Source organism: Corvus moneduloides, chromosome 13 (genome assembly GCF_009650955.1).
Source record: "Corvus moneduloides isolate bCorMon1 chromosome 13, bCorMon1.pri, whole genome shotgun sequence".
NCBI lineage: Eukaryota > Metazoa > Chordata > Aves > Passeriformes > Corvidae > Corvus > Corvus moneduloides.
In genome coordinates, this window is record NC_045488.1 from 19,668,274 (window position 1) to 19,682,503 (window position 14,230).

General features: G+C 49.1%; 1 protein-coding gene and 2 long non-coding RNA genes across 11 annotated transcripts in view; 1 reads left to right on the plus strand and 2 right to left on the minus strand.

Moving 5' to 3' along the window:
* Window positions 1–3,196, minus strand: part of NEO1 (neogenin 1) — a 175,134-nt gene extending 171,938 nt beyond the window's left edge. For 7 of the 9 annotated variants that reach the window (XM_032123276.1, XM_032123275.1, XM_032123282.1 and 4 more), the window contains exon 1: window positions 2,890–3,196. In XM_032123276.1, the coding sequence (XP_031979167.1) occupies window positions 2,890–3,004 (115 nt within the window). In that variant the 5' untranslated portion in view covers window positions 3,005–3,196. The remainder of the gene's footprint in view (window positions 1–2,889) is intronic. The other 2 variants (XM_032123278.1, XM_032123277.1) reach the window with 1 other exon arrangement.
* Window positions 3,197–3,336: 140 nt separating this feature from the next.
* Window positions 3,337–14,230, plus strand: part of LOC116450377 — a 30,303-nt gene continuing 19,409 nt past the window's right edge. The window contains exons 1-5 of the long non-coding RNA XR_004242776.1: window positions 3,337–3,404; window positions 4,087–4,168; window positions 4,942–5,161; window positions 10,775–12,275; window positions 12,467–12,744. This is a non-coding gene — a long non-coding RNA (uncharacterized LOC116450377). The remainder of the gene's footprint in view (window positions 3,405–4,086; window positions 4,169–4,941; window positions 5,162–10,774; window positions 12,276–12,466; window positions 12,745–14,230) is intronic.
* Window positions 4,036–14,230, minus strand: part of LOC116450376 — a 104,636-nt gene continuing 94,441 nt past the window's right edge. Inside the window, exons 19-24 of the long non-coding RNA XR_004242775.1 lie at window positions 10,811–12,765; window positions 9,331–9,390; window positions 8,861–9,074; window positions 7,616–8,078; window positions 4,897–5,885; window positions 4,036–4,743 (exon numbers count right to left, since the gene is read on the minus strand). This is a non-coding gene — a long non-coding RNA (uncharacterized LOC116450376). The remainder of the gene's footprint in view (window positions 4,744–4,896; window positions 5,886–7,615; window positions 8,079–8,860; window positions 9,075–9,330; window positions 9,391–10,810; window positions 12,766–14,230) is intronic.

Consider the following 14,230-nt stretch of genomic DNA (forward strand, 5'->3'; position numbering starts at 1 on the left):
GTTTCTAGGGTCCCCAGCCGATCTGTGCTGCCATCCTTAGCTTTCCATACTCCCTGTCACTTCCCAGGAGGAGCATCCCTGGCAGCAGTTCCCAACTTGCTGCTCACAGGCCCCTTCACTTGGGCTCCTCGTGCAGCTGCAGGCCCACCAATTGCTAATTCTGCTCCATTAGGACTTCCCAAAGCAGCAGTTTCTCCTCTAAAAACAAAATACATATCGATTCCAAGGACTTCAAGAATACCAGGGAGAGACAGAACAAATTTCCTGCTTCTGAATAATCTCATTTGCAATCTTAATGGTGTATACAGGCTATCACAGCTTTCCTACTAAAAATTAAGTGACACCAGCATCATTTTTATTCCTAATAATGCAATCCTGTATAGATCCAAGTTTTTATGCTCATCTCAACTCAGTTACAAACAGTTATAGGAGGCAGGATTTAGCTTAATTCGATGCTTCTTCCTGATTTGTTTTATTCCCTCAGCTAAGTGAAACACTGTCCTAATTCTAAAATCAGCAGCTCATCTTGGCTTATCTGCAAAGCAACCAACCAGACTGGAAAACACACTAATGTTTGCAGATACACAAATAAATGAAGTTATACAGTTTTTTTCGTAAAATAATTCAGCTGCACTCTTTTCTTCTTCAGAGAGCCATGAAGAGCTATTTATAGATAGGATCAAATGTCCCTCCAACACACATGACTCCATACAAAGAATATGAGCTTCCAAATCTGCAACTTCTGCTCATTTATGGCACTTTTACCCACACTAAAACACCAGCATGGGCTTTTTTTGCATTAAAACCCCCTGTTCTGGACATAGCAAGCAGCCTTGACATGGAGACCTGTGAGTCCCACAGCTAAAGCTCCACCTGGACCTACAAACCTGGTGTTCCTCAACCTCTCCAGCCCTCAGCACCAGCCTAAGGAGGCTCTTCCCAGCATCCTGAAGAGATCAAGCTTCACCCAAAGCACGGGGCAGAAGACAGCACTATCCCCCTCACATCTAAACTCCAAGGGAAGAACTTTCATGCCATGGAACATCTGTAACCAACTCCCTCTCCTGTGAGCACGGAGGGACTTGCAAGTCCGCCTCCCACCTGCCCGTATAAAAGTATGTGGGACATCCTGCATTTAAGAAAAAATAGTAGCGATTAGGTGGGAAATAGTGTGAATTGAAATGAAGTTCATCCACTATACGTTAAGTGTCTCCTCTTCATTGAGACAAAGAACTAAGAGAGCCTTTCTCCCTTTCCTCTAAGTAACTGGTACAAACACCCTCAGGTAGGGAAAGCCCAGCTCCTGGTCCTTCCCAGGGATCCCATGGGACAGCATCCATGGACACAGCATCAAGGCACTTTCCGCAGCAGAGAGAGAGGAGAGGAGGAGCTCACCAGAACTTCCAAGATTTCCACAGTGATACTCCCAAAGTCCTGCTCCGATAAACAGCTCCAATGATGGCTTCATTCCATATCATTTCAGCACATCACTCCCCCTCTGCAGACTTAATTCACATATTCTCCAACAGACACAACTTCATCTACTAATTTGATTTCCTCAAACCATAAAGGATTATTTTAAACTAGCAAAGAGCTACCAACACAACCGTAAGACCGCTGAGCTATCAGGAGAGCAGGAATATCAGAAAAGAATCACCACGCGGCAAGACTTTACACATTACAAAGTAACTTATCTGTTACACGTACTCTGCAGATCTTAGAGTCAAACTGCAACATTTTTCAAAAGAAAAAAAAACACCTGCTTCAGACATGGAATCCGCAAAGTAACCTTGTACTGCGTAAGAGGATAAATAAAAATATTCCCTGTCAACAGGAGTCAGCACACATGGTTCCGTCATGAGAACCACCGTGGACGATCCTGCCTAATGTGATTTGAAACAGAACGATTATACCATTTAATGTCAGAATTCAACCATTCTCACTTTCCCAAGTTGCTAAAAAACATTCATTTGATCAGCGGCTTTTTCCATAGTCCACTTACACAGAGCTTTCCTCTTAAAATATTACGATTCAATCAACCTACAGTGTTGGGGGTTTTTTTTAAATCCCAGCACTCAGCATTCAAGACCAAATTTTCTTTCAAGCTTCCTACTAGCTTATTGCTGGCAAGAAGGAAATAAAGAAGTTACTTTTTAAAGCCAGTATTTGGCAAAACGAGCAGATAACATCGCTGCAAAGCTAAGGAGGCTTCTGTGGTATTAATGGTCTCATGCAAGGGCTTTTGAGAGAGCCTTCTCCTGCCTCACCTGGATGAGATTACGTTTTCCGTAGCCTATAAAGAACCAGGATTCAATCATGGACCATTAAAGACAACAATGGTTAAAGGTGTGAGAACTACCGCGGCTGAAACGCTGCCAGACCGCTCATTTCTGGGCTACTGCGGCAGTTCCCAGGCAAGTTCCTCTCTCTCCACAGGTTGCCGGTACCGAGTCCCTGTCGCTTCCAGCACCGCTCCCGAGCCGGGACAGAGCCCGCCCGTGCCCGGCTCCCCTCAGGGGTGAGCTGCAAGCCCGATTCCCCTTAGACGTGCCCTGCTCCCGTCACGGGTGAGCTGGAAGCTCGATCGCCCTCAGGTGTGCCCGGCTCCCCTCCCGGGTGCCAGCGAGCCGGGAGCACAGGTGGGTGAAGCGTTCAGTCCCCCGCAGACGGGGCTCCAGGTGTCCCTTGTTCGCGGGGAGGCACCGCCGCCGCTCCCCGAGGCGCGCAGTGGCCTCTGCTGGTGCCCGCACGGGGGGAGCGGAGCGGGCTCAGCCCCTCGGCAACCGCTCGCCCCGCCGGGGCCGCCCCGGGCCCCGCCGCCCCCGGGACCCCTCCGCGCCCCCTCACAGCCCCGCGCCCGCCGCCTCCGGGGTCTCGCCGCGCTCTTACCCGTGAGGAGGCTCCGGGAGCCGCTCCGCGCCGCGGCGCCGGTCGGGGCGGGCTGCGCGAAGAGAAGGGCGATGCACAGGGAGCCGAGGAGCCGCCGGGCTCTCCGCGCCGCCATCGCTCCACTCCCCGCGCCCGGCAGCCGGGCTGCACCCAGCGCCTCCCCCGGGGGGGCTCCTCCTGCCTTCCTTCCCTACCGGGCGGGCTGCGCGGAGGCGGCGGAGGGAGAGCGGCGGGCGGGCGGAGCGGCCGCGCTCCCTCCCTCACTCCATCGCGGGCCGGGCTCCGCCGCTCGCTCGCTCCGTCCCTCCCTCACACGGACCCCGCGGGGCGCGCACCGCCTCCCGCCCGCCCGCCCCCGCCCCCCGCGCATGCGCGCGCTCCTCCCCCCCCGACCCCCGCGCCAGGTGTGCGCGCGCCCGCCCCCCCGCGCGCGCCACCGCGCCTGCGCGTGCGGGCGGGGCCGCCGCCCTCCGCGGAGGGGCGCCGCGCTGCCCCCCCTTCCCCTCAGGCGTTCGGTAGGTGAAGTTCCTGGCTTTTAACGCAATAAATCCGTGCTTTCCCCTCTCCAGGACCAGCCCAGCGTGGGTGCGGGACCTGCGCGTTCTCCACGCGTAAAAACATGGAAAACCAAACGGTTCGGCACCAATCCGAGTATCCCTGCTATGTGGCGAGCCGGAGGGTGTGGGAAGCGGGAGCCCTGTTCTGCCGTGGTGCTGGGAACCAGCAATCCAGAGCCGCCAAGAAACCCGCAATCGAACTAAACGTAGAAAAATAACTTGCGGAAACTTGTTTTCTTGGGGAGCAACTCGGCTGCTCTGTTCGGGATGTCGCCTCTGCCAGTAAACATGCTTCTCAAAGATAAATAACGGGAAGAAAAGGCCAGACATGCACCGAAAAGGCAAATGCAATGTATTTTCATCCTCCTGGGGATAATTAGTTTTATATAGCATTTGCCATTCAAATCCAAATCACTGGAATGCCGCATCGTTACCAGCCGGTTCCAGCCATACTGCCGGATCCAGTCTCCTTACAAAGGACACAATAAAAGCTATAAATATACATTCCTCCTTCATTTTTCATATGGAGCGTACCCTGATATTTTTCCATCTCAGCTTGTTACCCACTAAATTATATTTTTACAACGCACACGGTGTCCTTGCTCATTTTATTATTGACTAATTGAATTGTCTCTTTCAGGACGTAAATTACATGGCACCGGGGCTAGAGGTATCCGGGAGACAACTGGACCCCCTGGGGCACCGCACAACGTGAAACACGGGTACATACCCCGCAAAACATGTTGCAAAATGTTTTAAAACTAATTTTAAATCATTTGTTCCAAACAACCCAGGCTTTTACGCTGGTTGTGAGACTCTCATTGAGGAAAGTTTCCCTTGATAACCTCGGTGTGTGTGTGGCAAGGGTGTCCCTCTTGTTGGAGGCAGCTCTATATTCCCGTGAAATTCTCCCTGATCCAGCGGGATTTGCAGATTTGTTTATGGAGAGGGTTTTCTGCGAGGCAGACGCTGGCAGAGTGTGCAGTGCCCCAAACGCAGGTGTGGATTTTGCCGTACAGGGATGCAGGGATGCGCACAGCGAATTAAACGCTGACGTGACTGCAAAGCACCAGCTAATACAGGTGTCTGAGGCGTCTCTCCTTGTGAAACTTGCTTCATTATTTTATGCTTCTGTCAGGAAACAGGGGGTTTGGCCACTAAAAATATCCCAGGGCATTTTCACAATGGAATAATTACCTCCTCAGAAGGATGTTTGGGTTTCTCCAGCTTGCCCTTGCCGAGTTGCGCTGCTATCTGATATGTCACAAGGATTACCAGCAACCAGCTGCAATTTATCCTGAAAATGGAAGTGGTGATTAAAAGGCAGGACTGGTAGTGTAACTCCTATTAAAGCTGGTTAGCAATTCCCATCATAAAATCCTGCCCTCCGTCGTGTTTAATAGGGCCAGACTAACCACTGTGCTGAAATATAAGCATCTGAAGTTCATACCTCGGGTTAAATTATAAACGTTTGTCCTTCTCTTCCTTCTGTCAGGGCTTTTCTAGTCTGAAAATGAGAATGGTCACGTTGTCAGAGGTGTTCCCTCGAACCCCACCACGAAAACCCTCCTGAAAGTCCTGCTGGTGCTCAGCAAGGGCCTCCTGGTACTTCCGCTTCCCAGCAGCTCCATCCTCATCACAACCCAGGGCTGTGAGATCAGAGCTGGACCTGCAGCTCCAGTTCCTGGCTGCTCTGGACCATGCCATGTCTGCAGGTAGGAAGGGCGAACAGGGAACCTGTCCTTCCAGTCCTCTTGGGAAACACGGAGCAGGAAGCTCCTTGAAAAACACAGTGGGGATGGGAACTGGGTCCAGGACAGATAAGTTGGCAGGCACAGAGGTTCTGGAGAGAGACAGGTTCTCCAGCGTGGTGGAAGGGAACGGGGAGCCAGAAGGAAAAACAGGTCTGCCTGAAGGGAGGGATAAAGCAAAGCTGATAAGAAAGAATCTGGAAGCCAGGCTGCTGCGAGAAGACTTTAAACCAGAGTGGGAATGGGAGAAGTTTCTGGGAGGAGGTTGTGCAGCCTGGGAGGACTGGGAGCTGTCCCTCTGGTCTGGTCAAGGGCTGAGGGAGAGCTTGCTGGGCAAAGGGGATCAGATGGAAGAGCTGGAGCGGGGCAAGGCAGGAGGACCCCGAGGCTGGGTACGGGATGCAGCAGGGCCTGTGGGAAGAGGGAATTCACTAGAGACAGTGATGTAGGAGCAGGAATGACAGAAACTGGGGGAGGGAGGCAGAGCAGAAAGGTGAGGATTTAGGAAGGGGAATGAAGACCACCTGGAAAACAGTCAGCAGCAGGTACCTGAAATGCACTGAGAATGTACCTCACCCCCTTGGAGTGCTGGAGCTTGTGCCAACCACGACATCCCTCACGGGGCAATTTCCACATTGCTGATGGCCTGCATCGGTGCCAGCCCAGGATTACATTGCTGGCGTTATCTCTACATGGGAAAGAAGTACATACTCAATAAAACAACAGTACTCAGGCTGCACAGTAACACACTACCCAGTTACCAAACATCAGCATAAAGGTGGCCAGTGCAGAAGGATAAGCCAGGCTCAGACACTAAACCAAGGTCAGGGAACCCAGGCAAGTGCCTCAACAACTTCCACCTCATTTACTGTAAAAATCAGATGTAGGTGTTTTATGCACCACGTGAGGAACTGAGGGGCGAGCAAGCACAGCACTGTGGGTGGGGCAGGTGACTGCTGCTCCCAGAAAGGATTTTTAGCCTTGGGAATTTGTGGGATGCAAAGCACAGTCCCTAAGCAGAGCCTGCCCTGCGCTGCACTAATTGTGCAGTCAGTGCTGCCCAGGTGCCTAGCCTGACATTTTGAAGCCTGACTTGCAGAAGTGAAGAGCTCTTGCAGATAAATCTGCAATAACTGAGAATTTATACAACTTCTGACTCGGTTAGATGGTTGGCCATGTTCTATTTTCTGACAAAATCGGGCCATTTAGTATTTCTAATTGGATCTCTGAAATGAAAAGATATTTTTTACTATTCTGTCTGTATGGCCGAGTTCCTCGTCTGTAAAATAAGGACAACACCAGTTCTCGCTCTGGTGTTGAGAAAATGAATTCGAGTTTGTGAAGCACTTGGATACCATAGTGATGAGTCCCATGGAAAAGCTCAGGAGGAAATGAATAAATCTGTCTTCAGAACAATATTTGAATAGTCTGCTGTAAATAAAGCATGGGCCACACAGTGAACAGCGAGGAGAAAATAAAATGATTACTGAGTGAGCACAGTCTATTCTGTACAATGAGTGAGGCCAGGAACCTGTTGAAAGAACAGTGTGTGATCTAATTACAATTAAATACTTCATCATAATGCAGATGCATGGAAGGGACAAATTACAGTTGCACAGGCCACCTTAGTGTTGGTATTTCTAAACTTTTAGACTCTTGAATTTAAAAAAACCACCACTGTTAAGTGCAAAGGTGTAATACACATGTATAAATGATTTCCTCACCCTTTAATAGTGGGAGACAATATATTTACCTCCTCTACCTCAGCCACTTAAGTGGAAAAAATGTTTTTCTCTTCTTGGCGATATCTCAGCCTTACAGCCAAGACTTAACGCTGTCATTCACACACTGACGTAGAGATTTAAATCCAAAATTTACCTTCTTTGGAAGTCTGTGCATGATCAGCAGAGACAGACTATTCTCCAGAGAGGGAGCCAGAGGAGGACCTTCATTTCGGTGATTAAAATTTTGTGTTTTGCTTGGAGTGCTTCCCATTCCAAGCCAGCCCCCTGGTTTTGATGCAGAGGCAAGGTTATGGAACAACAACTCCCCTGATCTTTATGACTCCTCAGTCCCGAGGCTACGCTGAGCTTTCCCGACTCCTGCTGAGACTTGGAGCCGCTTCAGAGCGGCTGTAAATTGCACTGGGTTATCTGTCGCCCACAAGAAGGGTGATGGAATTAGGATTGCACTGTTCAGTGCCACTCTGGTCGTGCCTATTTTTCTCACCGTGATTTCTCTATTGCTTAGCGGGATGTGAGGTGACACTGAATCGTTACACCAATTTATTGTTATCCAGAGAATTTTTCGTTACCGGGCATCCTCTGGCAGCTGGTTAAGGCAATTTGGGATAAGAAGGGGCTGCAGCACAAATAAAGACGTGGCTCATTAAGTTTAAGACTTAGAGCTATGAGATACCTTCAGTTTCACCTTCTGTGCAGCCTCCCTCGTGTGAGGCATCAGCTCCATCCACGGACAACTTCTGGCAACATGACCTCTCCAATTATTCCTGATCTCCATCCCGATTCCAGCACCAGTGCCCAGCAAGGTGTGCTGTCTTTCATCCTTCAATAGGGGATAGATTTATTTTTTTCATTTATTTTTCACATTTATTGATCACAGATGTGGTTTTGCAAACTGCTCTGAGGTTAAAAGTCATCCTCTGGACTTTGCCGAGCAAATTCTAGGTTAACAGGTCATGTGCCAGAAACCCTCCAACCCCAGCACACACTTCTGTCATTCCTGATGTCAACAGCAGTTCCAGCTCCTCAGTGGAGTCAGGGAGGATCATAAATGGAGGCAGACCTTCCAATCACTGAGGTGAGTTTCCCAGGACGTCTGAGAGGAAGGTGGAGCTCCTCGAGTCCTAGATTGACAGAGTCTGAAACACAAGCAGGACAGTTAGTGTAAAATGCTTTTAAAGGCTTCCATCGCTAAGCAAGGGAGCTGCTGAGTTCTAATCCAGTGTTTGTTTATTTAAGGTTTTCAGAGGTAGGTGGAGGAAACCTAGAATCCAAGATGCAGTGTTTACTGGAATCTGATCCACAGTTTAAAAGAAAAGGGTAATGCATTTGTTATCAGGAAGTGCATAATGATGTGGGATGTGGCTCTCTGGGCATCCAGAAGGACAGAAATGCAGGTAACCCCCAAGGGGAAAGCCTGATGTTATTGCAGTGAACGGGATTTTTGCCGTCCGTGTCAGCAGAGTGAGATTTCATGTCTGGATGCCTGTCGTGGGATGACACCGTGCCACAGGTGCTCACAGCATTCTCAGTGACTGTATTTTCCTGGTTTGGTGGCTGTCATTAGTTGTTGATCTCAGATGAGATCATTACTGGCGACACACTGACCACTGAGTCTCCATTCCTCTTTCCCACTGTCCATGGGAACACTTTCCCAGTGTCCCACTTCTCCCTGAGTTACTGCAACTCATCTTTGGACTGAAAGACTCCCTGCACACCCAGTAAGAGAGGAGACAGATGGTCCATGCCCTCTCGTGCGAACAGGATCAGTCTCCTCTGCATCTTAAAAACCACATAAACCAGGCCAGGATTCCAGGTGGTGTTTATCCCAAAGCATTTCCAACAATCCCACAAGAATGTTAATTACTGACACCAACAATCTTGTTCTCATTCATATAATGGGAATGCCTAAAGGTCTTACCTGAGGTTGGGCAGACACTGTAGGATCACACAGGAAAAGCCCAGAGGGGTTTTAGTCCAGGTTATCCTGACAGGAAGTCAGAAAGCAGAACCACAGAGAGGTGTTGGAGGTAGAGCAGCAGGGCCACCTTTCACATCTCCTGAGTCCCAGTGCTTCTGCTCTGTAAACACCATCACATTTTCTCCTGTGCCAGGGGAAGTGAGACTGCAGTGTTCTGAGAGAATTCAAAGCGAGAGGAAAACCGTGGAGAGGAGAAAGGATAAGAACAAAAGGACAAGAATTGATGCTTAGCACATAGAAACAGTCATTTGCCTCTGGGCTTGGGAAATCAAAGAAACAGACCAACAGCAGAGGATGCCTGAAAAACACACAGCCCGTCGCTCCCGGGGATCCCAGCACACCTTACAGACCTCCCCTCTGCCCGTGGCAGGAATCAACAGCAGCACAGCCCGGCCCTTTCTGTGTGTTACCTGAAAGGGTCAGCTGGGGTGTTCGGTCATATGGCTGGAATAGGATGTGTTGGGGAACTCCTGGAAATGGAAAGAAAAGGACACATTACTTGTGAGGGATACAAACAGATCAGCCAGAGTTAGATGAGCAAGTCCACACAAAACCTGAGACCAAAGAGACTTGACTGGTTTGTCAACACCAACAACTCCCACAGGTGTCCTTCCTTTTGGTCTGTATCTCAGACTATGATTTTAGGTGTTTAAAACTGAATATACAGAAACAATTATTCCAGGAGTCATTGTTTGGATATAGTGGCTGAAGTGTCCCTCTGCTTTAAGTGGCAGGAACTGGAGGCACAGAGTGCTATTAAAACCTTGTGACAGAACAGTAAATATGCACAAAATTACCTCAGTCCACTAATTCAACAGTTCAAAACCAGTCATTGCTATGACGTGGTGAAGACAGGGACAATGAGCCACAGAAACAGGAAGGAATAAAGACATTGGACAATAGGTTGGGACAGGGATAGAGTCCTGTTTGCTGTAATGATCTTGTTCATGCGCTCTCAGAGAGCCCTTTAAAGTCAGAGTTTTGGCTTTGCTACCTCCAACTGGAATGCTCAGACAAACCTCATCACCCTTTCAGATGCTGTGAAGGAATTTCCTATAAATATAATGGATTTTTCATGGAGGAAATATTGGACTTCTTCATTTTAACCACGTTGTCTGACAAATGGACAAGCTCGAACTGTTGTAAACTTAAACTGTTCAGAACAAGACCTGGTTTACAAAGGGCTTCCATTCCCCAGGCTCGTAGTGTGCCACTGAAGGATGCCTGGAGTCCTGGGGGAATTCTTTTGCCATGGGGTCTGTGTACTGTGGTCGTGGTGCCTCCCAAAGCACCTTCCTGCCGGGAAAGGTTGTGCTGCAGCCCCTGGGAATGCTGCAAAAGTCTGGACAAGGCCTTGGTGATGTAGCTGTCAGAGGAGAGCATGGAGGTCTCTTCCCAGAGAGCAATAGCAGGGGTACAGCCCTGATTTACTAAGGAGAGAAACAAGCTTCTGTTCCCAGCAGTTCCTGGTTTAAAAGCAGGGATATGTCTTGACTCGTTCTGCATAAATTTTATTTTTAAATCATTTCTAACCTCTTGCAATTTTTAAGCAACTCTAAAACCAGGGTAAATTAGCCAACATTCCTTCCTAGTGTTACCAGTCCACCCTCTTACCCCCATCAGCACAGTCTGAGTCTTTCTCAGCTGCAGGACTGAGCAATGTGGGGACACAAGGACAGTTTAAAAAGCAAAGAACACACTTTGTGCCAAGGAATGGTGCTGCACTGAGAGCTCTGGCAGGGAAAATGTGGGCAGCCTTCAGACAGGTGAAGAGTCTGACTCCTCAAGCTCCAATCTGACACTTCTCACAGACATTCATTTCACTTTTTTGTTGTTGTTTAAACGTCCCTTCAGGGCAACACTTCTGCAAAAACATCATCATTCTCCCACCTTTCTATGCTCGTCCCAGGGGATCGGTGATCAAAGCCAGGAGAGCAGACCAGGAGCTCCGAAGGGATGTGGAACGTGGGTGAAGGAGCCATGAGCCCTCGGCTCTCCCTGACAGGTCTGGGCACTCGGCACGTCAGGATCGCTGGGTCTGCTGCCACACGGGGGTTCTGCCGCTGCTGTTATTCCCTCAGCACCTGAATGGCAGCTCTAAAATCAAATTACATGAGTGCTACAGGCTGCAGCCCCTGGCTGAGCCCTGAAGTCAGACGAATTGAAACAACAAATATGCCCGGATAGCAGTTCCCTAAGAAATGTCATCCTTACGCTGCTCCGCTTTTCCTCCTAACGGAACCTGACGGGACTTATCGACTGCCCGGTATTCCTGCAACTGCATCGGAAGTTATTGATTCTGAGAAATATGAAATGTGTCTCAGAGGTCAGAATGTGACTCTGTCCAAGTGAGACACAAAGGTGTTTGGAGATGCTGAACGGAGCAGGGGGAGCAGCAGAAAACCACAGGCTGGGAGTTGACTCCAGCAGGGCTTGGTGGGGTTTGGACACCACTGCTCCAAGATGAGGTGAAGGTGCTGATCCCAGCTCCTTGTGACCAGGAACCACCACACAGTAAATGTTGCCCAGGCTGTTGCTCCACCTGCTTCCCTGCCCACTAATACACATTTTTTGAGGGATGCTCTTAGAAGGACCAGAAGTTGAAATGCATTTCTTCCTCCTCCCATAGTGGAAGGCACATGCTGGCAGGGGAATCTGGGAGGAAAATGCTCTTATGCTATACAGGCAATGGACGTTTTGTGCACAAGCAAGATGCCTTCACATTCCCAAAGGAATTCAGCTAAGAAGCATCACTGCCAAAAACTGGAGAGAATTTAGATCCTTGGAACAAACTTACACTGCTGAAAGTGGGGAACTGGTAGAGAAAGATGTTCAGGCTATCAAAAGTTGTTATCAGAAGTGCCCTTCGTTTCTGAAAGCACAGAAGTGTAGGTTTTCAACAAAAATCAATTTCTCAAAAAGACTCTCCTTCTGTGACCAAAAACCTTTGGTGAGGGCTGAGAAGAAATTGAGGTTTATGTCTGTATCATGTGGACATTTAGATTCCACGAAGCAAAGCAATGGTATTTTTCAGCCGTGAGCCTTCTGAGGCAGGTAACAAATAACAGAGATTTGACAGAGGGAGAAAAGCTTTCTCACAAATCTCCTGTTTTCCCAGTCCCAGAGGGCTGCAGTCTGCCTCTGACCCCTCTTTCAGGCTGGCGTTTGCTCTGTGATCTGTTGGGTTTGTGTTTTCAGACGGGAGTCCAGTGTTTTCCTGCCAACCTCCAGCAATCACTAGCACTCAGCTGCTCCTTCTGGGGTGTCATCGCGGTGTCCACCACTCCTGAGGCTGCCAGGATATTCTGGGAAGCACTGCCTTTGGAGAAAGCAGCACAGGGGACCACAAGGCATAGTATGGCTGACTTTTTTTTTTATGTTTACTGCTACTACTGCTGTTAACATGTGTTTTTACTAAAGAGCAGAGTTCATGAATTATGCTCAGCTTAAAAACAAAGCTGTAAAAAAGTACCAGTGAAAGACATCAGGAAGAAAATCCTCAAGACCACTCCTATTCTCTTACTGTCTCTCTTTTTTTTTTTTAAGTTCTGCCTCCAATTTCAGGCAAATGCAGCAGTGCCTGGGGTGTGGTGCCTGCAGAAGGCTCCTGAAGAAGCACCTGCTGTGCACAGGCTCCTGCTGTGGGATGGGAGCAGTGGGAACTCAGACCCAAGAGCAGGTACCTCGCTGTGAGCAGTGTCCACACCAGGAAGAGGAAGAACTTGGTCTTGTTCCTGGCTACAGGTGGCTGAGACACGTGAGAGGTTTCACTAATTCTCAGTCGAGCCAAGTGAATGATGCCTGTCCCATTAGAAGTGACAAAGGTAAGGTATCTTGCACTTCACCTAAAATGGACACCAGAAGAGGGGTGGGTTTAGATGGGATATTGGGAAGAAATTCTTGGCTGTGTTTGGTGCTGAGGCCCTGGCACAGGTGCCCAGAGCAGCTGTGGCTGCCCCTGGATCCCTGGCAGTGTCCAAGGCCAGGTTGGATGGGGCTTGGAGCACCCTGGGCTAGTAGAAGGTGTCCCTGCCCAGGGCAGGGGGTGGAACAAGGTGGTCTTTAAGGTCCCTTCCAACCCAAACCATTCTGGGATTCTATGATCAAGAATGTGGGAATGCCAACACAGCCTGGAGCGTGGACAAAATCCCTGCTCGGACTTCCTGGCCCCGGGGTGGGTAGGGTGACACTGCAGCAGGAGGGTCCAAACCACAAAGATAAGTGCACATTAAAGTTGTACACCAACTTAGGAACTTCTAGGAACTTAATTAACCCCAACCAAAAGCCACAAGCAGACTTTGGGAATTGAGCAGTGACGCTGCTCTATGTCAGCTCCCACAGCGGGGGTTTTCCCTCTGACAAAAGGGATCCCTTTTTCAATGTATGGGGAAACACAGGCAGCAAAAGAGATGGTGTGAAAAATTAGCAGCATTTACAGTTGTGTTGGAAAGCCTTGTTCACATCAGAACACCTTCCCCAGGTACTTGAACAAGAGAATGGGGACTTTAAAAAACAGGGAAACCTGCACAGGGTGCTCAGTAAATCTGAGTGGAGTACACCCACCTTAAAGCTCAACTCCTGTATGGAATTTTTACCTGGAGTCCAGCTGACACCAGAGGAAGGGGTGAAAAGGCTCCCAGCTCTGTGAGAGGTAAGAGGAAATGACAGAACTGACAGCACTGGACACTGCTGGGTCACCAGAGAAAGGGGAAAAATGCAACCCTGTGTGATTACAGTCAAACACAAATAAATATGTTGGAAAAGAACATTTTCTATTTCCTGCAAGCAGTAAAGTTTGGGGGGAAATGGCCTATGACAAATATTTTTCTCTGCTGGAGGCAGTAGCAGGGCTCTGACAGGCACGTTGGAAAACAGACCATACGTTTGTGCATATTCAACAGCCCCACTGGGAGACATCATTTCTCAGGCTGCCGTTGGGGTTGTGTTTGGCACTTGAACTGTTTCGGGGGCTTTGATAGCCCAGGATCTGTGTAGAGGATGTTTTGTTCTGAGGGAAAAGAGCACGAGCACATGACCAGAAGCTCTGATCAGCTATTGAAAGACCCAGACCAGCAGAGCTCAACAACACAATTCCTTTGTAATGGAAATGCCATACCTAGGCATGAAATTAGGAAAGCAACGTGTACGAGCAGATTCCAAGAAGATCGAAGTCATCCCGGTATTCCTGCCCCAGCAGAGAAGGATGCAAAGTTAAGACACCTCTGAGTAGTGAAGTGTCGACCTGATTTAGCTGCCCAAGCAATCAATGACGGATCTTTATGAGTGTTCAGGAGCCCTAACACACAGATC